Genomic DNA, 23,607 nt, shown 5'->3' on the forward strand with positions numbered 1-23,607 from the left:
CACTCATACTCCCAAATCAGATTTACCACAATAAATACAATTGTTTAAATATAACAAAAAGGATGAATCAATGTCAAAAACAATGGTTCTTATCAAGGATACCTAGTTTAAATTGAATGAAAGGTGCAGAAAGCACTGTATTTCTACCTTACGAGACACTAGTAAATCACAGTAAATCTTTTAGCACTCACACATCATTAAATATTGTTGCGATTTCGGCTATTAAATACACGGTTAAAATCTTGTCATCAGTTTTTCATATTTTCCATAAATGCATTATTTAGTAAGTAGTTAAAGGTTTATCACTCAAATTTTATGTTTGTTATACATACATGTGTATGTATTTATATTGAATAAGAGTGTCATTTTAACAGTCGTTTGATATTTTTTTACATCAATCATACCTATCATTTAAAGTGTCGTTGGTAAATGAACAATAACGGAGACAAAACGTAGCTTATTTGTCCTTAGACATGATTTGGATAATAAGTCTATTATACAATTTATACCATTATTTATAAAAAACAACTTCATATCTGATATTTAACAAGGACATATGAGACGTGCCCGCGGAAGGTTGGCTTCTATGATATCGCATTAAAGCTTTGATAGTTTAGAAAGCAAGAAAACAACTATTTATTATTTCAAAAGCCGAAATTTTATGCAAATTGCTATTAGCATTTTTTGATAAAACTGGCAGTTATTTATCAACGCGTGGGCTTATATGAATCTACAGTAGAATTACAAATGAAATGAAAAGGAGTTTAAACGTGCCGTGAATCAGCTGCTTTATATCTGGATTGTCTAAACAATAACAGAGAATATATAAATATATCCTGTACATAATTTGATACATTTAAAAAAAACATCATAATAATTAAACTGCATATTATACTTGTATGATACTGAAATGCACAAAACCACCGGAAACCTTAACATACTTAAGTAGGAACACCGTGTTGTGACATAGGAAGACAAATGTACGGCCATTAGCGGCGGTGTTTGAGGTGAGCGGGCGTGCCGCACCGGCCGTCAGCCCACCGTTTATCATCCGTGACATGCGGCGGACCCCGGGGCGCAGGCTGCTCACTGAGTGTTTAGAGAGGGTTACATGTTTTCTTCTCTTTTTAACTTGACCGCTCTATCATTAGAACATATAATAAGTGTTCCCACAGAAACGTGAGACATCTTGCAGTTTACATGTTGTTATATTTTGTAAAGTGAAACGTAACTTGGTTTGTTGGTGGTGTAATTAATCGAAAATATATCAGTACAAGTTGTTGGTGTTGTGGTTGTAGTTGTTTTGATGGCGTTGATGATGAAAGTAGTGCACACTAACTGCTAATAACTAGTATATTTGTTTTTCTTGCACAAATAATTATACCATCTTTACAATGATAAAACCAGAACGTTTATCTGTCCGTTTCACAGTTGTAGGGTGCGAAGTCGAGCCACACAACTATAGTTCCCTTCCCCAAATAAATTAGAAAAATGCGTATATATAATGATTGGGAAACTGTTACTAGTAATAACGAATTAGAATCTTTATAAACATTAATATTCAGGAATATATGGATGAGGTTATCAAGTGCCCGACTACCCCAGATGAATGGAGCGGAATATCGGAGTCCCTGGATGACAGGAATGTGGTATCAAATTTATAATTACAATTTTACATAAAAAGGGTCTTCTTCCCTAAGGAGCTGGCTGATGCTGATTACAATTTCCTTTAGACTTGGTCTTCATTCTGATGCTCAAATATTCAACCGAACCTGAGCTGAAGCCTCTCTGTAAGATTGATCGATTGGGCTTCAACCGCTAGACCCTTGCCTCATTATGACGAGGCATCACCTTACTTTATTCTTGGAGATGATGCATTTTGTTTGAGGACTTATTTGATTTAGCCTTAGTCATTATAAGATACAGGTGGCGATTAATGATGGGCCTAGATGAAAGCATGTGTAACAACGTAGTATGGCCAACTAGATGAAACGACCACTTGGTCGGCATTGATTTGGGTGTAATATTTGTGGCCGAAAGCCAGAAGCGCGTTTGACGCATAACAGTCGTGATGTTGTCATGATGTTGTCGTGGTGTTGACATGATGTTGTCGTAATGTTGACGTGATGTTGTCGTGATATTGTCGTGGTGTTGAAGTGATGTTGACGTGATGTGGTCGTGATGTTAACGTGATGTTGTCGTGGCGTTGACGTGATGTTGTCATGGTGTTGTCGTGGTGTTGACATGATGTTGTCGTGATTTAGACGTGATGCTGACATGATGTTGACATGATGTTGTCGTGATGTTGACGTGATGTTGTCGTGGTGTTGTCGTGGTGTTGACATGATGTTGTCGTGATGTTGACGTGATGTTGTCGTGGTGTTGTCGTGGTGTTGACATGATGTTCTCGTAATGTTGACGTGATGTTGTCGTGATATTGTCGTGGTGTTGAAGTGATGCTGACGTGATGTGGTCGTGATGTTAACGTGATGTTGTCGTGGCGTTGACGTGATGTTGTCGTGATATTGTCGTGGTGTTGACGTGATGTTGTCGTGGCGTTGACGTGATGTTGTCGTGGTGTTGACGTGATGTTGTCGTGATGTTGTCGTGATATTGTCGTGGCGTTGACGTGATGTTGTCGTGATGTTGTCGTGATATTGTCGTGGTGTTGACGTGATGTTGTCGTGATGTTGACGTGATGTTGACATGATGTTGTCGTGATGTTGTCGTGATATTGTCGTGGTGTTGACATGATGTTGTCGTGATGTTGACGTGATGTTGACGTGATGTTGACGTGATGTTGTCGTGATGTTGTCGTGGTGTTGACATGATGCTGTCGTGGTGTTGACGTGATGTTGACATGGTGTTGACGTGATGTTGTCGTGATGTTGACGTGATGTTGTTTACAAGTTGCTGAAATGATGGAATTTGATGGATATGCCCCGACGTGTCCAGATCGGGGATGATCGGCATGGTCTTCGTAAGGTCTCACATCTGTGTGAACAGGGTATAACCACGCCCCCTGCTCCTGTGGTCAGTTTGGGTTCCTTTGTCACGTTGGAATTCTGCCTAAACGTATATGGCGGCCGGACTTATAACTTATGTGAAGAAAAAATGTCTTGATAGCACTTTTGCCTTAATTTTATCAATTTTTTTTTTGCTTTATTAAGCTTCTGTGCGTTGTTGTTGTTTAAATGAAATATATGAAGGCTGTCAATTCAAACCTGTTTTTCGTCACTTGTTGCAAGGCAAAAAAGTGAACCTCTCTAGATTTAATTAGCTGTTACGACCGCAGTTATTTGTATAGGAGTGTAAGAGCGTTCATTCCACTTGGAAAATGGATGGATGACTTCCCTACCATAAAATATGCAACTTAAACACAAGTGGCAACCTCCGATAGCTTCATATTTCAAGAACGCCTCACAAAAGTACAGACTTGAATTGTTATATGTAAAAAACATAAACAAAGACTTTTATCGTACTTACGTAAAAAATGTAAATACTATGTATTTTTCAGCCAACACCATATACTCTTAAGCATAAATGCTAAGTATAGTTGTATTTGTTAACTAAGTGCTAAACCTAACAAAAGGGAGATAAACCTTTAATTTTAGCAACTCGTCTTACCGGAGTTATCCCTGGTACGCGCGTCATCGGAGCTGGGTGGCTGTGCTGTCCCCTGTTCCGTTGGACGGAGGGTTGGACGACCGGGCTGCGCGCTTCCGGAAGAGATACCGGGGAGACCAAAGTGTAGTGTGTTGTTAGAGAGAAGAACGTCACGGCGAACGTTCCAAACGTCTATGGTCTCCAGGGTAACGTCCGCGTATCTGTATGCATGAATGGATAGTCATGTAATTAATTTTTACATTGCCCAATTTTTTTTAGGGACATCCTCACGTCGAGTTTGCGTTATGACGTCATCTTTTATTGTATTGCTGCACTCTGATTGGACAAGCGAGACGTACTTTGAACAATTTGAAAGAAAATATAACGACATATTTTGACAAATGCAAAACGACGTTTTAAATATCCGGCTTTTTCTTTCACAATCATTAACTGCCGAAAACTTATTTTTATCCTAAATTTAATCTTAATTAGTGTGTATGTTATTTCAGAAAACAATTAAAAACACTAGAGAAAATTTGTAGTATCATGAAGCCTTGATTCGTATTTCTTTCGTACGTGTATGCAGTCTGAACGCTTGGACATGATTTTTCACATTTCTTACGCGTTTCATAAATTTCCAAAAATACAATACAATATCATTCAAAGATTTTCTCTTTCAAACAAAAAATGAAACATTCAATAACTCGGATATTTTTGCGAATTACAGACCCATCATGATAGTACTAGTGTTAATGCTTTACAATAACTTTAAAGCTGCACTCTCACAGATTGACCATTTTAACAACTTTTTTTATTTTTTTTTGTATTAGAAAGAGCAAATTTTTACGTTAATATCCGCAAACCAATGATATAAGATTGCTGACAAAAAAATCAGATCCTAGAATTTCATATTTCCGTTCGGAAATGCATGTTTTATGGCTTAAACCGTTACTTACGTTTTCAGAAAAATGCATAAAACATCAATTTTTGAACTTAAATATGAAATCTGCGATCTAATATTTTGTCAGCAGTCTTATTAAACTGGTTTACATGGATTTTCGCAAAAATTGCCTCGTTCCAAGACTAAAAATATATAAGTTGTCGAAACCTTTTATCTGTGAGAGTGCAGCTTTAAGCAAACGAATTCAGTGCATCACTTTTTCTAAATACATAACTACATGCGACACCCCCTCTAACCTTTCATTGCGCATGTTGGTCATGGCACGGCCGAAGTAAGTCTCTCGGTCATAGTCATACACGGGCTCGATCTCCGTGGGGTGGGTCTTGTGGGCTCCGGGTTCTTTGCCGTCTATCAACAGTGTGAGCCCTGAAATACATCAAATTAGTGGGTGGGTAAGTTATTTAGTGATGTGTTTATGTAAGACCATAAGTTCGGTAATCGTCGCACAGCGTCTAACTGGGTGTATTTTTTTCTGGGCACCGTGTTCCTGTCCGTTTATCAGCTATGTATGGCCTAAACTACGTCATCAATCACAGGACATGCTATCGTAGAAATTGTTCGTATTTTTTGTCCTTTTAAGTTCATTTAGAACTCCACTTTTCATTTTGCGCCTGAATGTGAAAATACACCATGCTACAACGCTTTCACACATGATAGTACTCAGACTAAGTAAAAGTACCTTAACTGTAAACACAACAACAATAAAACATTACCGTCCCTGGGTGGGCTTGAACCACCAACCTTTCGGTTAACAGCCGAACGCGCTAACCATTGCGCCACAGAGACAACTGATATACAGGTGTAAGAAAATACTTATATAGGTAACCCATAATATTGATCGCACTGAACAATAAATTGCTTTATATTATTATTCGCTGTCGTGAACTGTACTATACCACAGTATATAATCATTCGATCGATATAAACATGTTATGGTAAGTCAGGTTATTTAGAATGTTTTGTATGTCTCATTTGTAGAGGAATCTTTGTAAAGGTTATGTTTGTACCTAAATCAATCAAATTTTTATTTCCTCCTATAAAGAAGATATGGATATATATTTACAGATTATGAAGTGCTCTAACATTGAGCAATATAAAAAAGTTAACGCGGTAAACATAACGAACATATTTGACATGTACACTATTTACACACATGTACAGATTAAATGGTATATATATATATATATTTTTAATTTTGTGTAAAGTCTTTAGGAACGTCTGTTCTTGTCTATTCTGTTCGTTGTTCAAATATGCGACCTGCGTTATGCCGCCCCCCCCCCCCCTTTAATTATTAATCAAATAAATCGCATATCAAAAAACTTCATCGTGCAATGATTATTTTTTCTTACGTATCTTGTGCATCAGGTAAACATGAAGTCAACTGTGCAAAATCATTTGAATCGAGCCCGGATTATATCATACCATATCAAAACATAAAAAGAGTAATTCCTACTTATGCTATAAAATCATCATTAAGGAAGTTTACAGAATGATATTTTAAATAGAAACAGTTTCAAAGATCGGGTTGGAACCAGCATTGTCTCAGGCCACTACACCATCATGTATAAACGTTCAATTTCATTAATCTACTAACTTATAAACTTATCTGAATAATAATCAAGTTTAGCAAACACAACTTAATCTAAACCTAAAAAGTTATGACAGATTCTTATCGCAAGTGGTCACGATAACGCTGTTGAACTATTAGAGCAAAGTTAAATCATAGCTATTGCAAAGTGACAGAAAATTAAAGAATAAAGCCACGTCACAAGTGTACTTAACGAAAGGAAAACACACTGATACTGAATTTGAAAACAAAATATAAATGCGTCCCTGGGTGGGCTTGAACCACCAACCTTTCGGTTAACAGCCGAACGCGCTAACCAATTGCGCCACAGAGACAACTGACGAAAGTAGGGTTAGAAAGTGGTCATACAGTTAACTGATTGACCGTGTCACATATCTGAATCGTCGGCAACCACGGTTCATTCTTCCTTTACACTTCATACATAGACAACGAAGCATAGCGTATTGTGTATCGGGGATATTCGACGATGCATATCTGCCGACTGTCATCGAATACTACACACAGTTTAGATGAGGTACAATCATAGTTGACGCAAACATATAAAATAATAAACCTAAAATGATAGTTGTTTGCAAGTGTTAGGCATAAGATGTACATATTGACTATTTTAAAATCAAATTGAGAAAAAAAAAACTTTTTTAAACTCCGCCCGTCAATCCTTATATCTGATATCAGGGACCATAAATAATCATATTAGTTTCATTCGACATTTCGCCCGTACTTCCTAATGTCTGATATGACATTTAAAGTACGGAATTCCGTTAGGGCCATCGCCTGTTAATGTGTTGATCTGAAACGCGATACGATGTACGATGATGAAAACGCGAAATCACGAAACTACGATGGTGAAAATGCGATAAACTATCGTGTTTTCACTATCGTATTGTCGCGTTTTCACCATCGTAGTTTCGTGATTTCGCGTTTTTTACCATCGTCGTTTCGTGATTTCGCGTTTTTACCATCGTCGTTTCGTGATTTCGCGTTTTCATCATCGTTCTATCGAGTATCGGGTTTCAGATCAACACATACATAGGCGATGGCCCTAACGGCGTTCCGTATTAAAGGCATTCAAAATGTTTGTCAATTTTTGTGGATTGTGCAGAACTTTGTTTAAGTTATCAATGTTGTTAACGAGTTGGTTGTTAACTTTTAACTGAAATTAGTTTTGTGTATTAATATATTTAAATTAAATTTGCACAGCTGAACAGTTCTTTAAGCATCAGTAAGAAGTCCTGCGGATTGCAAGTGTGTGCATGCAACTCTCAGGGCTGGTTGTTCAGAACTTTGTTAAAGTTATCAGTGTTGTTAACGAGTTGGTTGTTAACTTTTAAAGGTGAAATTTGTCTTTGAGTTTTGATAGATTTAAATGAAATTAGCACAGCTTATCAGTTCGTTAAGCATTTGTAAGAAGTCCTGCAGATAACAAGTGTGTGCATGCAACTCTCAGGGCTGGTAGTTCAGAACATTGTTAACGTTAACAACGTTGCTTACAATTTACGTCAACGTCAAACCGTTACTTCTGTGGGATTTAAAGGAGATCTGAATCATAATCATTAGTTTTAATTATATCCCTTGTTTCTACTAAACTGGTACAAGTTGTATATACGAAGCGCGAATTTCGTTTCTACGCACTGCCGTTTCCACGGAATCTGGCCTCTTTGCTGCCCACTCTATGGGTGCTAGATGAAGAAACGCCCTTGAAATGAGTTGACACTTCGTTGTCTCCATTTGTTTTAAGTGCGCATGCCCAGCGAGTACCACAATGCACTGCAATATTTACCACAATGCATTGCTTCAACTTCTTGAAAATGTTTGATTTTTCTGGGTTTCTGATATCGTTAACATAGTTATATACGAATTAAACCTACAACATCTACGAAGTCGGTTTGAATGACGATACAAATTGTCTTATATGAAGGCAGTTATTACCCTTGCGATAACCATACACGTGTTACTTCCCTTGGATGAAAATAAGCCATGTAAAATGGAGGCTTTGGCAACACAACATTCGGGCACCGTCAATGACAGACATTGTCCAGTAGCACAAAATAAGGAAGCGATTATGAAAGAAAGACGATCTTGAAATTCTGCGACCGTGCTCGTATATTATGCACCAGTCAATTGTAACCACGCCCCCAAAGTCCGGGTAATAGCGGGGACCGTTTGACTTTCGGTCCCGGAGTAAAGCCCGGTTAAGATCCTCGCCCTACGTGGATGAACTGCTGGTAAAATGCCCCTGCAACCCAGGGAAGGCCAATTCCCCGCTATTATACCTTAACTGTAAACACAACAACAATAAAACATTACCGTCCCTGGGTGGGCTTGAACCACCAACCTTTCGGTTAACAGCCGAACGCGCTAACCATTGCGCCACAGAGACAACTGATATACAGGTGTAAGAAAATACTTATATAGGTAACCCATAATATTGATCGCACTGAACAATAAATTGCTTTATATTATTATTCGCTGTCGTGAACTGTACTATACCACAGTATATAATCATTCGATCGATATAAACATGTTATGGTAAGTCAGGTTATTTAGAATGTTTTGTATGTCTCATTTGTAGAGGAATCTTTGTAAAGGTTATGTTTGTACCTAAATCAATCAAATTTTTATTTCCTCCTATAAAGAAGATATGGATATATATTTACAGATTATGAAGTGCTCTAACATTGAGCAATATAAAAAAGTTAACGCGGTAAACATAACGAACATATTTGACATGTACACTATTTACACACATGTACAGATTAAATGGTATATATATATATATATTTTTAATTTTGTGTAAAGTCTTTAGGAACGTCTGTTCTTGTCTATTCTGTTCGTTGTTCAAATATGCGACCTGCGTTATGCCGCCCCCCCCCCCCCTTTAATTATTAATCAAATAAATCGCATATCAAAAAACTTCATCGTGCAATGATTATTTTTTCTTACGTATCTTGTGCATCAGGTAAACATGAAGTCAACTGTGCAAAATCATTTGAATCGAGCCCGGATTATATCATACCATATCAAAACATAAAAAGAGTAATTCCTACTTATGCTATAAAATCATCATTAAGGAAGTTTACAGAATGATATTTTAAATAGAAACAGTTTCAAAGATCGGGTTGGAACCAGCATTGTCTCAGGCCACTACACCATCATGTATAAACGTTCAATTTCATTAATCTACTAACTTATAAACTTATCTGAATAATAATCAAGTTTAGCAAACACAACTTAATCTAAACCTAAAAAGTTATGACAGATTCTTATCGCAAGTGGTCACGATAACGCTGTTGAACTATTAGAGCAAAGTTAAATCATAGCTATTGCAAAGTGACAGAAAATTAAAGAATAAAGCCACGTCACAAGTGTACTTAACGAAAGGAAAACACACTGATACTGAATTTGAAAACAAAATATAAATGCGTCCCTGGGTGGGCTTGAACCACCAACCTTTCGGTTAACAGCCGAACGCGCTAACCAATTGCGCCACAGAGACAACTGACGAAAGTAGGGTTAGAAAGTGGTCATACAGTTAACTGATTGACCGTGTCACATATCTGAATCGTCGGCAACCACGGTTCATTCTTCCTTTACACTTCATACATAGACAACGAAGCATAGCGTATTGTGTATCGGGGATATTCGACGATGCATATCTGCCGACTGTCATCGAATACTACACACAGTTTAGATGAGGTACAATCATAGTTGACGCAAACATATAAAATAATAAACCTAAAATGATAGTTGTTTGCAAGTGTTAGGCATAAGATGTACATATTGACTATTTTAAAATCAAATTGAGAAAAAAAACTTTTTTAAACTCCGCCCGTCAATCCTTATATCTGATATCAGGGACCATAAATAATCATATTAGTTTCATTCGACATTTCGCCCGTACTTCCTAATGTCTGATATGACATTTAAAGTACGGAATTCCGTTAGGGCCATCGCCTGTTAATGTGTTGATCTGAAACGCGATACGATGTACGATGATGAAAACGCGAAATCACGAAACTACGATGGTGAAAATGCGATAAACTATCGTGTTTTCACTATCGTATTGTCGCGTTTTCACCATCGTAGTTTCGTGATTTCGCGTTTTTACCATCGTCGTTTCGTGATTTCGCGTTTTTACCATCGTCGTTTCGTGATTTCGCGTTTTCATCATCGTTCTATCGAGTATCGGGTTTCAGATCAACACATACATAGGCGATGGCCCTAACGGCGTTCCGTATTAAAGGCATTCAAAATGTTTGTCAATTTTTGTGGATTGTGCAGAACTTTGTTTAAGTTATCAATGTTGTTAACGAGTTGGTTGTTAACTTTTAACTGAAATTAGTTTTGTGTATTAATATATTTAAATTAAATTTGCACAGCTGAACAGTTCTTTAAGCATCAGTAAGAAGTCCTGCGGATTGCAAGTGTGTGCATGCAACTCTCAGGGCTGGTTGTTCAGAACTTTGTTAAAGTTATCAGTGTTGTTAACGAGTTGGTTGTTAACTTTTAAAGGTGAAATTTGTCTTTGAGTTTTGATAGATTTAAATGAAATTAGCACAGCTTATCAGTTCGTTAAGCATTTGTAAGAAGTCCTGCAGATAACAAGTGTGTGCATGCAACTCTCAGGGCTGGTAGTTCAGAACATTGTTAACGTTAACAACGTTGCTTACAATTTACGTCAACGTCAAACCGTTACTTCTGTGGGATTTAAAGGAGATCTGAATCATAATCATTAGTTTTAATTATATCCCTTGTTTCTACTAAACTGGTACAAGTTGTATATACGAAGCGCGAATTTCGTTTCTACGCACTGCCGTTTCCACGGAATCTGGCCTCTTTGCTGCCCACTCTATGGGTGCTAGATGAAGAAACGCCCTTGAAATGAGTTGACACTTCGTTGTCTCCATTTGTTTTAAGTGCGCATGCCCAGCGAGTACCACAATGCACTGCAATATTTACCACAATGCATTGCTTCAACTTCTTGAAAATGTTTGATTTTTCTGGGTTTCTGATATCGTTAACATAGTTATATACGAATTAAACCTACAACATCTACGAAGTCGGTTTGAATGACGATACAAATTGTCTTATATGAAGGCAGTTATTACCCTTGCGATAACCATACACGTGTTACTTCCCTTGGATGAAAATAAGCCATGTAAAATGGAGGCTTTGGCAACACAACATTCGGGCACCGTCAATGACAGACATTGTCCAGTAGCACAAAATAAGGAAGCGATTATGAAAGAAAGACGATCTTGAAATTCTGCGACCGTGCTCGTATATTATGCACCAGTCAATTGTAACCACGCCCCCAAAGTCCGGGTAATAGCGGGGACCGTTTGACTTTCGGTCCCGGAGTAAAGCCCGGTTAAGATCCTCGCCCTACGTGGATGAACTGCTGGTAAAATGCCCCTGCAACCCAGGGAAGGCCAATTCCCCGCTATTATACAACAATAAAACATTACCGTCCCTGGGTGGGCTTGAACCACCAACCTTTCGGTTAACAGCCGAACGCGCTAACCATTGCGCCACAGAGACAACTGATATACAGGTGTAAGAAAATACTTATATAGGTAACCCATAATATTGATCGCACTGAACAATAAATTGCTTTATATTATTATTCGCTGTCGTGAACTGTACTATACCACAGTATATAATCATTCGATCGATATAAACATGTTATGGTAAGTCAGGTTATTTAGAATGTTTTGTATGTCTCATTTGTAGAGGAATCTTTGTAAAGGTTATGTTTGTACCTAAATCAATCAAATTTTTATTTCCTCCTATAAAGAAGATATGGATATATATTTACAGATTATGAAGTGCTCTAACATTGAGCAATATAAAAAAGTTAACGCGGTAAACATAACGAACATATTTGACATGTACACTATTTACACACATGTACAGATTAAATGGTATATATATATATATATTTTTAATTTTGTGTAAAGTCTTTAGGAACGTCTGTTCTTGTCTATTCTGTTCGTTGTTCAAATATGCGACCTGCGTTATGCCGCCCCCCCCCCCCCCCCCCCTTTAATTAATCAAATAAATCGCATATCAAAAAACGTTCATCGTGCAATGATTATTTTTTCTTACGTATCTTGTGCATCAGGTAAACATGAAGTCAACTGTGCAAAATCATTTGAATCGAGCCCGGATTATATCATACCATATCAAAACATAAAAAGAGTAATTCCTACTTATGCTATAAAATCATCATTAAGGAAGTTTACAGAATGATATTTTAAATAGAAACAGTTTCAAAGATCGGGTTGGAACCAGCATTGTCTCAGGCCACTACACCATCATGTATAAACGTTCAATTTCATTAATCTACTAACTTATAAACTTATCTGAATAATAATCAAGTTTAGCAAACACAACTTAATCTAAACCTAAAAAGTTATGACAGATTCTTATCGCAAATGGTCACGATAACGCTGTTGAACTATTAGAGCAAAGTTAAATCATAGCTATTGCAAAGTGACAGAAAATTAAAGAATAAAGCCACGTCACAAGTGTACTTAACGAAAGGAAAACACACTGATACTGAATTTGAAAACAAAATATAAATGCGTCCCTGGGTGGGCTTGAACCACCAACCTTTCGGTTAACAGCCGAACGCGCTAACCAATTGCGCCACAGAGACAACTGACGAAAGTAGGGTTAGAAAGTGGTCATACAGTTAACTGATTGACCGTGTCACATATCTGAATCGTCGGCAACCACGGTTCATTCTTCCTTTACACTTCATACATAGACAACGAAGCATAGCGTATTGTGTATCGGGGATATTCGACGATGCATATCTGCCGACTGTCATCGAATACTACACACAGTTTAGATGAGGTACAATCATAGTTGACGCAAACATATAAAATAATAAACCTAAAATGATAGTTGTTTGCAAGTGTTAGGCATAAGATGTACATATTGACTATTTTAAAATCAAATTGAGAAAAAAAACTTTTTTAAACTCCGCCCGTCAATCCTTATATCTGATATCAGGGACCATAAATAATCATATTAGTTTCATTCGACATTTCGCCCGTACTTCCTAATGTCTGATATGACATTTAAAGTACGGAATTCCGTTAGGGCCATCGCCTGTTAATGTGTTGATCTGAAACGCGATACGATGTACGATGATGAAAACGCGAAATCACGAAACTACGATGGTGAAAATGCGATAAACTATCGTGTTTTCACTATCGTATTGTCGCGTTTTCACCATCGTAGTTTCGTGATTTCGCGTTTTTACCATCGTCGTTTCGTGATTTCGCGTTTTTACCATCGTCGTTTCGTGATTTCGCGTTTTCATCATCGTTCTATCGAGTATCGGGTTTCAGATCAACACATACATAGGCGATGGCCCTAACGGCGTTCCGTATTAAAGGCATTCAAAATGTTTGTCAATTTTTGTGGATTGTGCAGAACTTTGTTTAAGTTATCAATGTTGTTAACGAGTTGGTTGTTAACTTTTAACTGAAATTAGTTTTGTGTATTAATATATTTAAATTAAATTTGCACAGCTGAACAGTTCTTTAAGCATCAGTAAGAAGTCCTGCGGATTGCAAGTGTGTGCATGCAACTCTCAGGGCTGGTTGTTCAGAACTTTGTTAAAGTTATCAGTGTTGTTAACGAGTTGGTTGTTAACTTTTAAAGGTGAAATTTGTCTTTGAGTTTTGATAGATTTAAATGAAATTAGCACAGCTTATCAGTTCGTTAAGCATTTGTAAGAAGTCCTGCAGATAACAAGTGTGTGCATGCAACTCTCAGGGCTGGTAGTTCAGAACATTGTTAACGTTAACAACGTTGCTTACAATTTACGTCAACGTCAAACCGTTACTTCTGTGGGATTTAAAGGAGATCTGAATCATAATCATTAGTTTTAATTATATCCCTTGTTTCTACTAAACTGGTACAAGTTGTATATACGAAGCGCGAATTTCGTTTCTACGCACTGCCGTTTCCACGGAATCTGGCCTCTTTGCTGCCCACTCTATGGGTGCTAGATGAAGAAACGCCCTTGAAATGAGTTGACACTTCGTTGTCTCCATTTGTTTTAAGTGCGCATGCCCAGCGAGTACCACAATGCACTGCAATATTTACCACAATGCATTGCTTCAACTTCTTGAAAATGTTTGATTTTTCTGGGTTTCTGATATCGTTAACATAGTTATATACGAATTAAACCTACAACATCTACGAAGTCGGTTTGAATGACGATACAAATTGTCTTATATGAAGGCAGTTATTACCCTTGCGATAACCATACACGTGTTACTTCCCTTGGATGAAAATAAGCCATGTAAAATGGAGGCTTTGGCAACACAACATTCGGGCACCGTCAATGACAGACATTGTCCAGTAGCACAAAATAAGGAAGCGATTATGAAAGAAAGACGATCTTGAAATTCTGCGACCGTGCTCGTATATTATGCACCAGTCAATTGTAACCACGCCCCCAAAGTCCGGGTAATAGCGGGGACCGTTTGACTTTCGGTCCCGGAGTAAAGCCCGGTTAAGATCCTCGCCCTACGTGGATGAACTGCTGGTAAAATGCCCCTGCCACCCAGGGAAGGCCAATTCCCCGCTATTATACAACAATAAAACATTACCGTCCCTGGGTGGGCTTGAACCACCAACCTTTCGGTTAACAGCCGAACGCGCTAACCATTGCGCCACAGAGACAACTGATATACAGGTGTAAGAAAATACTTATATAGGTAACCCATAATATTGATCGCACTGAACAATAAATTGCTTTATATTATTATTCGCTGTCGTGAACTGTACTATACCACAGTATATAATCATTCGATCGATATAAACATGTTATGGTAAGTCAGGTTATTTAGAATGTTTTGTATGTCTCATTTGTAGAGGAATCTTTGTAAAGGTTATGTTTGTACCTAAATCAATCAAATTTTTATTTCCTCCTATAAAGAAGATATGGATATATATTTACAGATTATGAAGTGCTCTAACATTGAGCAATATAAAAAAGTTAACGCGGTAAACATAACGAACATATTTGACATGTACACTATTTACACACATGTACAGATTAAATGGTATATATATATATATATTTTTAATTTTGTGTAAAGTCTTTAGGAACGTCTGTTCTTGTCTATTCTGTTCGTTGTTCAAATATGCGACCTGCGTTATGCCGCCCCCCCCCCCTTTAATTAATCAAATAAATCGCATATCAAAAAACGTTCATCGTGCAATGATTATTTTTTCTTACGTATCTTGTGCATCAGGTAAACATGAAGTCAACTGTGCAAAATCATTTGAATCGAGCCCGGATTATATCATACCATATCAAAACATAAAAAGAGTAATTCCTACTTATGCTATAAAATCATCATTAAGGAAGTTTACAGAATGATATTTTAAATAGAAACAGTTTCAAAGATCGGGTTGGAACCAGCATTGTCTCAGGCCACTACACCATCATGTATAAACGTTCAATTTCATTAATCTACTAACTTATAAACTTATCTGAATAATAATCAAGTTTAGCAAACACAACTTAATCTAAACCTAAAAAGTTATGACAGATTCTTATCGCAAATGGTCACGATAACGCTGTTGAACTATTAGAGCAAAGTTAAATCATAGCTATTGCAAAGTGACAGAAAATTAAAGAATAAAGCCACGTCACAAGTGTACTTAACGAAAGGAAAACACACTGATACTGAATTTGAAAACAAAATATAAATGCGTCCCTGGGTGGGCTTGAACCACCAACCTTTCGGTTAACAGCCGAACGCGCTAACCAATTGCGCCACAGAGACAACTGACGAAAGTAGGGTTAGAAAGTGGTCATACAGTTAACTGATTGACCGTGTCACATATCTGAATCGTCGGCAACCACGGTTCATTCTTCCTTTACACTTCATACATAGACAACGAAGCATAGCGTATTGTGTATCGGGGATATTCGACGATGCATATCTGCCGACTGTCATCGAATACTACACACAGTTTAGATGAGGTACAATCATAGTTGACGCAAACATATAAAATAATAAACCTAAAATGATAGTTGTTTGCAAGTGTTAGGCATAAGATGTACATATTGACTATTTTAAAATCAAATTGAGAAAAAAAACTTTTTTAAACTCCGCCCGTCAATCCTTATATCTGATATCAGGGACCATAAATAATCATATTAGTTTCATTCGACATTTCGCCCGTACTTCCTAATGTCTGATATGACATTTAAAGTACGGAATTCCGTTAGGGCCATCGCCTGTTAATGTGTTGATCTGAAACGCGATACGATGTACGATGATGAAAACGCGAAATCACGAAACTACGATGGTGAAAATGCGATAAACTATCGTGTTTTCACTATCGTATTGTCGCGTTTTCACCATCGTAGTTTCGTGATTTCGCGTTTTTACCATCGTCGTTTCGTGATTTCGCGTTTTTACCATCGTCGTTTCGTGATTTCGCGTTTTCATCATCGTTCTATCGAGTATCGGGTTTCAGATCAACACATACATAGGCGATGGCCCTAACGGCGTTCCGTATTAAAGGCATTCAAAATGTTTGTCAATTTTTGTGGATTGTGCAGAACTTTGTTTAAGTTATCAATGTTGTTAACGAGTTGGTTGTTAACTTTTAACTGAAATTAGTTTTGTGTATTAATATATTTAAATTAAATTTGCACAGCTGAACAGTTCTTTAAGCATCAGTAAGAAGTCCTGCGGATTGCAAGTGTGTGCATGCAACTCTCAGGGCTGGTTGTTCAGAACTTTGTTAAAGTTATCAGTGTTGTTAACGAGTTGGTTGTTAACTTTTAAAGGTGAAATTTGTCTTTGAGTTTTGATAGATTTAAATGAAATTAGCACAGCTTATCAGTTCGTTAAGCATTTGTAAGAAGTCCTGCAGATAACAAGTGTGTGCATGCAACTCTCAGGGCTGGTAGTTCAGAACATTGTTAACGTTAACAACGTTGCTTACAATTTACGTCAACGTCAAACCGTTACTTCTGTGGGATTTAAAGGAGATCTGAATCATAATCATTAGTTTTAATTATATCCCTTGTTTCTACTAAACTGGTACAAGTTGTATATACGAAGCGCGAATTTCGTTTCTACGCACTGCCGTTTCCACGGAATCTGGCCTCTTTGCTGCCCACTCTATGGGTGCTAGATGAAGAAACGCCCTTGAAATGAGTTGACACTTCGTTGTCTCCATTTGTTTTAAGTGCGCATGCCCAGCGAGTACCACAATGCACTGCAATATTTACCACAATGCATTGCTTCAACTTCTTGAAAATGTTTGATTTTTCTGGGTTTCTGATATCGTTAACATAGTTATATACGAATTAAACCTACAACATCTAAGAAGTCGGTTTGAATGACGATACAAATTGTCTTATATGAAGGCAGTTATTACCCTTGCGATAACCATACACGTGTTACTTCCCTTGGATGAAAATAAGCCATGTAAAATGGAGGCTTTGGCAACACAACATTCGGGCACCGTCAATGACAGACATTGTCCAGTAGCACAAAATAAGGAAGCGATTATGAAAGAAAGACGATCTTGAAATTCTGCGACCGTGCTCGTATATTATGCACCAGTCAATTGTAACCACGCCCCCAAAGTCCGGGTAATAGCGGGGACCGTTTGACTTTCGGTCCCGGAGTAAAGCCCGGTTAAGATCCTCGCCCTACGTGGATGAACTGCTGGTAAAATGCCCCTGCAACCCAGGGAAGGCCAATTCCCCGCTATTATGGGCGCGAATACAAAACCACCGCATTTACCCGGCAGTGCGGGGCCACCTGGAAGGTAAAAACGCGGCCAATTTCCCCCACGGTATACACCCTGACCCGGGGAGCGGGGAGTGGGGGCGGGTTCCGGCGACTTGGACAGGTTAATTTGTTTCAGACTGTTGTGTTGTGTTATTTTTTGATACAGGAAATTAGAAAAACCAGCATGCCATGAAATTGCTTTGCGTTTACCCGTTTTAGACAGTATACACTTGAATATACTGGTGATCTGCTGTATTTTTAACACGATTTGAGACTGAACTGTTACAGGTGTACTTATATTTCGTTATTGTTTATATTTAATTATGTGATCACATCTTCAAATATTTTACGTTTAAAAGTTACCTACGCTGTCGTTCATCACGTTGTTAACCTTAACAAAGTCATGTACAATCGGCCCCCAGAGTTATAAAGTTAACAACTTGACCTTTCCCTAAAACGTAATGGTAGATTCTTATCGCAGGTGGTCACGATAAAGCCATTGGACAAAAGGAGAAAACTTAAAGCTAACGTTGCGAGTGTTCTTCACGAAAAATACTAAATAAGAAAACAAAATATCTATGCGTCCCTGGGTGGGCTTGAACCACCAACCTTTCGGTTAACAGCCGAACGCGCTAACCAATTGCGCCACAGAGACAACTGACCACAATGGGTTAGAAAGTAGAAATATAGTGAACTGATTTGTCCTGTCACATATCTGTCGCCTGTCATCGAATACTGAATATAGTTCAGATAAGGTATAAACATGTAGTCATAGTTGATGCAAACTACTAATAGTGCAAGGCATTGGATGGCCAAACACGTACACGTTGTCTATTTTAAAATCGAATTGAGAAATAATATATTTTTTTATTAATCTCTGCCGTCTATCCTAATTTCTTATATCACGGACCATAAATAATAATAATATCAGTTTTATTCAATATTCCGTCCGTTCTAATGCATGATATGGATTTGAAGGCATTCAAAATGTTTGTAACTTTGGCAACCGGCGCACGCCCCCTCAAAAATCGTCCAAGTTTACTTTTTATTTCAATATGGGAGAAAGAAAGTAAAATGCACCATTTTCGACTACAAATTGTAAAACAAATCTTGCGGGAGTACCCTTAAACCCTCATGCAAATAGTGTAGGCCATTTACTTTCGTATCTGAGGTAAGGGCGTATGTCAAAAGGTTTCGCCCATAAGTGACGCCCCCTCTAACGTCAATTGCTGGTGCCGCCCCTGATGTTGATAACGAGGTTGATGTTAACTTTTGAAAGTTAAACATATCATTGAGTATGGATATTTTAAATTAAATTAGCACAGCTGAAAAACGGTTCTTTATGTATCTGTAAGTAGTACATTCGGAACTCCTCAGCCATTTTCAATCGAAAACAACCTCGGATTTATATGGACGGTTTACAATGTCAGAATTCTTTATATTCAACAACGCTGCAAGTAGATCGCGTAGTAATTTCAATTTAGCAGTTAAACTTGATGACTTTACACTTAGGAAATTATTTATGCTATAATACACTTAACTGGCAACCAATTTTCACTTAGTAATACGCACTACACGTTAAAACACTACAGTTTATTAACACTATTTTTTTACGAACTTCTTCTTCTGATGTACCGGCATACATTCGAGTATGTTTTCGATGGAAATGGACTTTCAGGACCACTTGTTCTGAACTTAAAAGTTAACAACGTTGTTAACGTCAAACCGTTACTGCTCTCGAATTGAATGGATACATATGTGATCTTCTGTATTTCTTATAAAATATAGACAACTGTAATTACGTTTAAAAGTTAACAACGCTGTCGTTAACAACATTGTTAACTTGTATGATCGGCAAATTTAGTAAACACAACATGATCTATACCTAAAATGTAATAGTAGATTCTTATCGCAGGTGGTCACTATAACGCCGTTAAACATACGGAGAAATCTTGATTACGAAAAATAAGGTTACGTTACGAGTGTACTTCACGAAAATAACTATATTTTAAAACAAAATTTTAATGCGTCCCTGGGTGGGCTTGAACCACCAACCTTTCGGTTAACAGCCGAACGCGCTAACCAATTGCGCCACAGAGACAACTGATCACGGAGACGATAGAAAGTGATCATATAGTGAACTGATTGAACCTGTCACATATCTGTCGCCTGTCATCGAATACTGAATAGAGTTTATATACGGTACAGTCATAGTTAATGCAGACTGTTTAAATATATTTGTGTCTGCAAGTGTAAGGTATTGAACGACCAAACATGTCAAGTTGACTAAAATCAAATTGAGAAATAATATTACAGTTTTTATTTATCTCCGCCAGTTTATCCTAATATCTGATATGACCATAAATAATTATATCACGCCTCCAACATAAACGACGCAAGGCCATTGGTCCAGGACTGGTCACGCGGTCATTTTTTCCATATTGGATCACCAAATCTATATTGTACCAAAATGGCGTCATTTTCCGATTCCGATATATAAATGAAACATGTAATCAGGTTGTCGACGTGATATATGCTTTACGCGGCTAGTAGGTGAAACAATATGATTTCGGGTCACCTACTAACCCCGTAACTTATAATATTAGTTTTAATTGACATTTCGTCCGTCCTAATGCCTGATATGACTTTAAAGGCATAAAAATGGTTGACACTATGGTTGGTTAAGTTAACAATGTTGATTACGAGTTGGTTGTTGACTTTAAAAGGTAAAACATATTATTCATTCATTCATTCTTTTCATTTTAATTCAATTAGCACACCTGAGACCGTTTTTAAGCATCTCCATATCGTTACTGCTCTCGAATTGAATAAATACACATGTGATCTGCTGTATTTCTAACAAGATGAAGACAACTGTTTCACGTGTACTTGTTTATGTATAAATATGTGAGCACATCTTGAAATATATCACGTTTAAAAGTTAACAATGATGTCGTTTATCACGTTGCTAACTTTAACAAAGTAAGGTACAATAAACCCTTATTGTAATAAAATTAACAACGATACAGTTTACGAAAATGTTAACTTGAACGGTCGGCAAATTTAGCAAACACAACTTGATTTATACCTAAAATGTAATGGTAGAGTCTTATCGCAGGTGGTTACGATAAAGCTATTGCACATAAGGAGGAAACATGATAAAAAATAAAGCTAACTTTACAAGTGTACTTCACGAAAAATACTAAATTTTAAAACAAAAGAATTAAGCGTCCCTGGGTGGGCTTGAACCACCAACCTTTCGGTTAACAGCCGAACGCGCTAACCAATTGCGCCACAGAGACAACTGACCACATTGACGTTAGAAAGTGTTCATATAGTGAACTGATTGAATGTGTCACATATCTGCCGCTTGTCATCGAATACTGAATATAGTTCAGATAAGGTACAGTCATAGTTGATGCAGATTATTAAAATATATTTGTGTCTGCAAGTGTAAGGTATTGAATGACCAAACATGTCAAGTTGACTAAAATCAAATTGAGAAATAAAATTACAGTTTTTATTAATCTTCTCCAGTCCATCCTAATATCTGATATGACCATAAATAATTATATCACGCCTCCAACATAAACGACGCAAGGCCATTGGTCCAGGACTGGTCACGCGGTGACCCAATATTTTTTCCATATTGGGTCACCAAATCTATATTGTACCAAAATGGCGGCTTTTTCCGATTCCGATAAACAAATGAAACATTTAAACATGTTAACAAGTTGTAGACGTGATATTTGCTTTACGGGGCTAGTAGGTGATTCGATATGGTTTTCTTTGCCCCGTATATCCCATATCGGGTCACCTACTAACCCCGTAACTTATAATATTAGTTTTATTTGACATTCCGTCCGTCCTAATGCCTGATGTGACTTTAACGGCATTGAAATGGTTGACACTATGGTTGGTAATGTTAACAATTTTGATAACGAGTTGGTTAGTAACTTTAAAAGGTAAAACATATCATTCATTCAGTCATTCTTTTTATTTAAATTCAATTCGCACAACTGAAACATATGTCTAAGCATCGTCAAACCGTAACTGCTCTCGAATTGAATGAATACACATATGGTCTGCTGTATTTTTAACAAGATAAAGACAATTGTTTATAACTCATTATGTGAGCACATTTTCAAATAGTTCACGGTTCAAAGTAATAAAGTTAACAATGACACATTTTACATCATTGTTAACTTGAACGATCGGCAGATTTAGTAAACGCAAAGTGATATATCCCTAAACGTAATGGATTCTTATCGCAAGTGGTCACGATAAAGCTGTTAAATAAGGAGAAAACTTGATAAAAAATAAAGCTTACGGTACAAGTGTACTTCACGAAAAATACTAAATTTTAAAACAAAACAATTATGCGTCCCTGGGTGGGCTTGAACCACCAACCTTTCGGTTAACAGCCGAACGCGCTAACCAATTGCGCCACAGAGACATCTGACCACTGATATGTTAGAAAGTGATGATATAGTGAACTGATTGGCCGTGTCACATATCTGCCGCCTGTCATCGAATACTGAATAGAGTTCATTCAGGTATAGTATTGTTATAGCTGATAAAAATAATATTAGTCGTTTGCAAGTGTTGAGCACTGAATGGCCGAACATAAAGATGTTGACTAGCCCACAAGCGGATCCAGGGGGAGCCCCCGCCTCCCCCTCCCCGAAAAAATCATTTTAAGTTTACTTATTATTTTTATATAGGAGAAAAAAAGAAATAGAATAAATCCAAAATGCACCATTTCAGACAAAAAATATGTTTAAATTTTCTAGGGTGTCTACCCCCTAACCCACTCCAAAAGCTAGATAAATTTCTGTCCTGAAGGAGGGGAGCAGCCAAAATGTCACGCCCCTAAGTCACGCCCCTAACGTCAAATCCTGAAACCGCCCGGTATTCTAAACTTCCTGTTTATATTGTTTGTTAATATCTACTAATGAAGGCGTTACGCCGAAACGTTTGAGAGAGTAAACTTAACGTGTTTGTGTGGTTTATTTTATTCAAACTAAAATTCGGAAATTTAATTTAATTTATTTATTTCATTCGACATTAGGCTCGTCCGTCCTAAAGTCTGATTTGACTTTAAAGCCGGCATTGAAGCAGTTTGACACTTAATCAAACACACTTAAAATAACACGGCGAACGGAATGCAAATGATAATAACCGCAGCCTGCATATTTGTTTGGAATAAAAAAAATGGAGATTAATAGTTTAATATCCTACAATACTAACTTTACCCAGATCGACCTTACCTATTTCCGGGTGCCAAGAGATGTCAACGGTTTGCCACGTGTCGGACTTGAAGCCGGGATATCCAGCCGTCCAAGTGTTCCGACCAGCCCTCACGGTCGCGTACAGGCGTCCGTCACTGAAAGAGGCAGATACCCGTAAGAGAACTTTGGAGAGATTATGTTGCTCAGTTCACAGAAACATAAAATTCTTTTTACATAAACATCAACCATCTTGGGAGGAAGGAACCATTTTTCAATCAAAACGATATTCAATAGTACTTGTCACACGATGCCACTGTCTTAAATCAACCAGAAACTGTTGAGGCCACTGGCACCGGATTGTTATACTCATTCCGTTGCCAGTGGTTGAGTCCTTTCAACCATCGCCCTATTCATCAAATCATTTCGATAAAA

At 37.5% G+C, this 23,607-nt stretch overlaps 1 protein-coding gene and 12 non-coding genes across 20 annotated transcripts in view; all 13 read right to left on the reverse strand.

The window, feature by feature from the left end:
* Positions 1-23,607, reverse strand: part of LOC128241470 (uncharacterized) — a 163,256-nt gene that overhangs the window by 39,498 nt on the left and 100,151 nt on the right. For all 8 annotated transcript variants that reach the window (XM_052958410.1, XM_052958411.1, XM_052958412.1 and 5 more), the window contains 3 exons: positions 23,215-23,330; positions 4,804-4,933; positions 3,628-3,827 (listed from right to left, as the gene is read on the reverse strand). In XM_052958410.1, the coding sequence (XP_052814370.1) occupies positions 3,628-3,827; positions 4,804-4,933; positions 23,215-23,330 (446 nt within the window). The remainder of the gene's footprint in view (positions 1-3,627; positions 3,828-4,803; positions 4,934-23,214; positions 23,331-23,607) is intronic.
* Positions 5,281-5,353, reverse strand: Trnan-guu (transfer RNA asparagine (anticodon GUU)). The gene has a single exon. It is a non-coding gene; the product is annotated as a tRNA-Asn (tRNA).
* Trnan-guu (transfer RNA asparagine (anticodon GUU)) lies at positions 6,396-6,469 on the reverse strand. Its single transcript has one exon. It is a non-coding gene; the product is annotated as a tRNA-Asn (tRNA).
* Trnan-guu (transfer RNA asparagine (anticodon GUU)) lies at positions 8,463-8,535 on the reverse strand. Its single transcript has one exon. It is a non-coding gene; the product is annotated as a tRNA-Asn (tRNA).
* On the reverse strand, positions 9,578-9,651 carry Trnan-guu (transfer RNA asparagine (anticodon GUU)). The gene has a single exon. It is a non-coding gene; the product is annotated as a tRNA-Asn (tRNA).
* Trnan-guu (transfer RNA asparagine (anticodon GUU)) lies at positions 11,624-11,696 on the reverse strand. The gene has a single exon. It is a non-coding gene; the product is annotated as a tRNA-Asn (tRNA).
* Trnan-guu (transfer RNA asparagine (anticodon GUU)) lies at positions 12,743-12,816 on the reverse strand. The gene has a single exon. It is a non-coding gene; the product is annotated as a tRNA-Asn (tRNA).
* On the reverse strand, positions 14,789-14,861 carry Trnan-guu (transfer RNA asparagine (anticodon GUU)). Its single transcript has one exon. It is a non-coding gene; the product is annotated as a tRNA-Asn (tRNA).
* Positions 15,900-15,973, reverse strand: Trnan-guu (transfer RNA asparagine (anticodon GUU)). Its single transcript has one exon. It is a non-coding gene; the product is annotated as a tRNA-Asn (tRNA).
* On the reverse strand, positions 18,526-18,599 carry Trnan-guu (transfer RNA asparagine (anticodon GUU)). Its single transcript has one exon. It is a non-coding gene; the product is annotated as a tRNA-Asn (tRNA).
* Positions 19,972-20,045, reverse strand: Trnan-guu (transfer RNA asparagine (anticodon GUU)). Its single transcript has one exon. It is a non-coding gene; the product is annotated as a tRNA-Asn (tRNA).
* On the reverse strand, positions 21,173-21,246 carry Trnan-guu (transfer RNA asparagine (anticodon GUU)). Its single transcript has one exon. It is a non-coding gene; the product is annotated as a tRNA-Asn (tRNA).
* Trnan-guu (transfer RNA asparagine (anticodon GUU)) lies at positions 22,327-22,400 on the reverse strand. Its single transcript has one exon. It is a non-coding gene; the product is annotated as a tRNA-Asn (tRNA).

This window comes from Mya arenaria, chromosome 7 (genome assembly GCF_026914265.1).
Source record: "Mya arenaria isolate MELC-2E11 chromosome 7, ASM2691426v1".
Lineage (NCBI taxonomy): Eukaryota > Metazoa > Mollusca > Bivalvia > Myida > Myidae > Mya > Mya arenaria.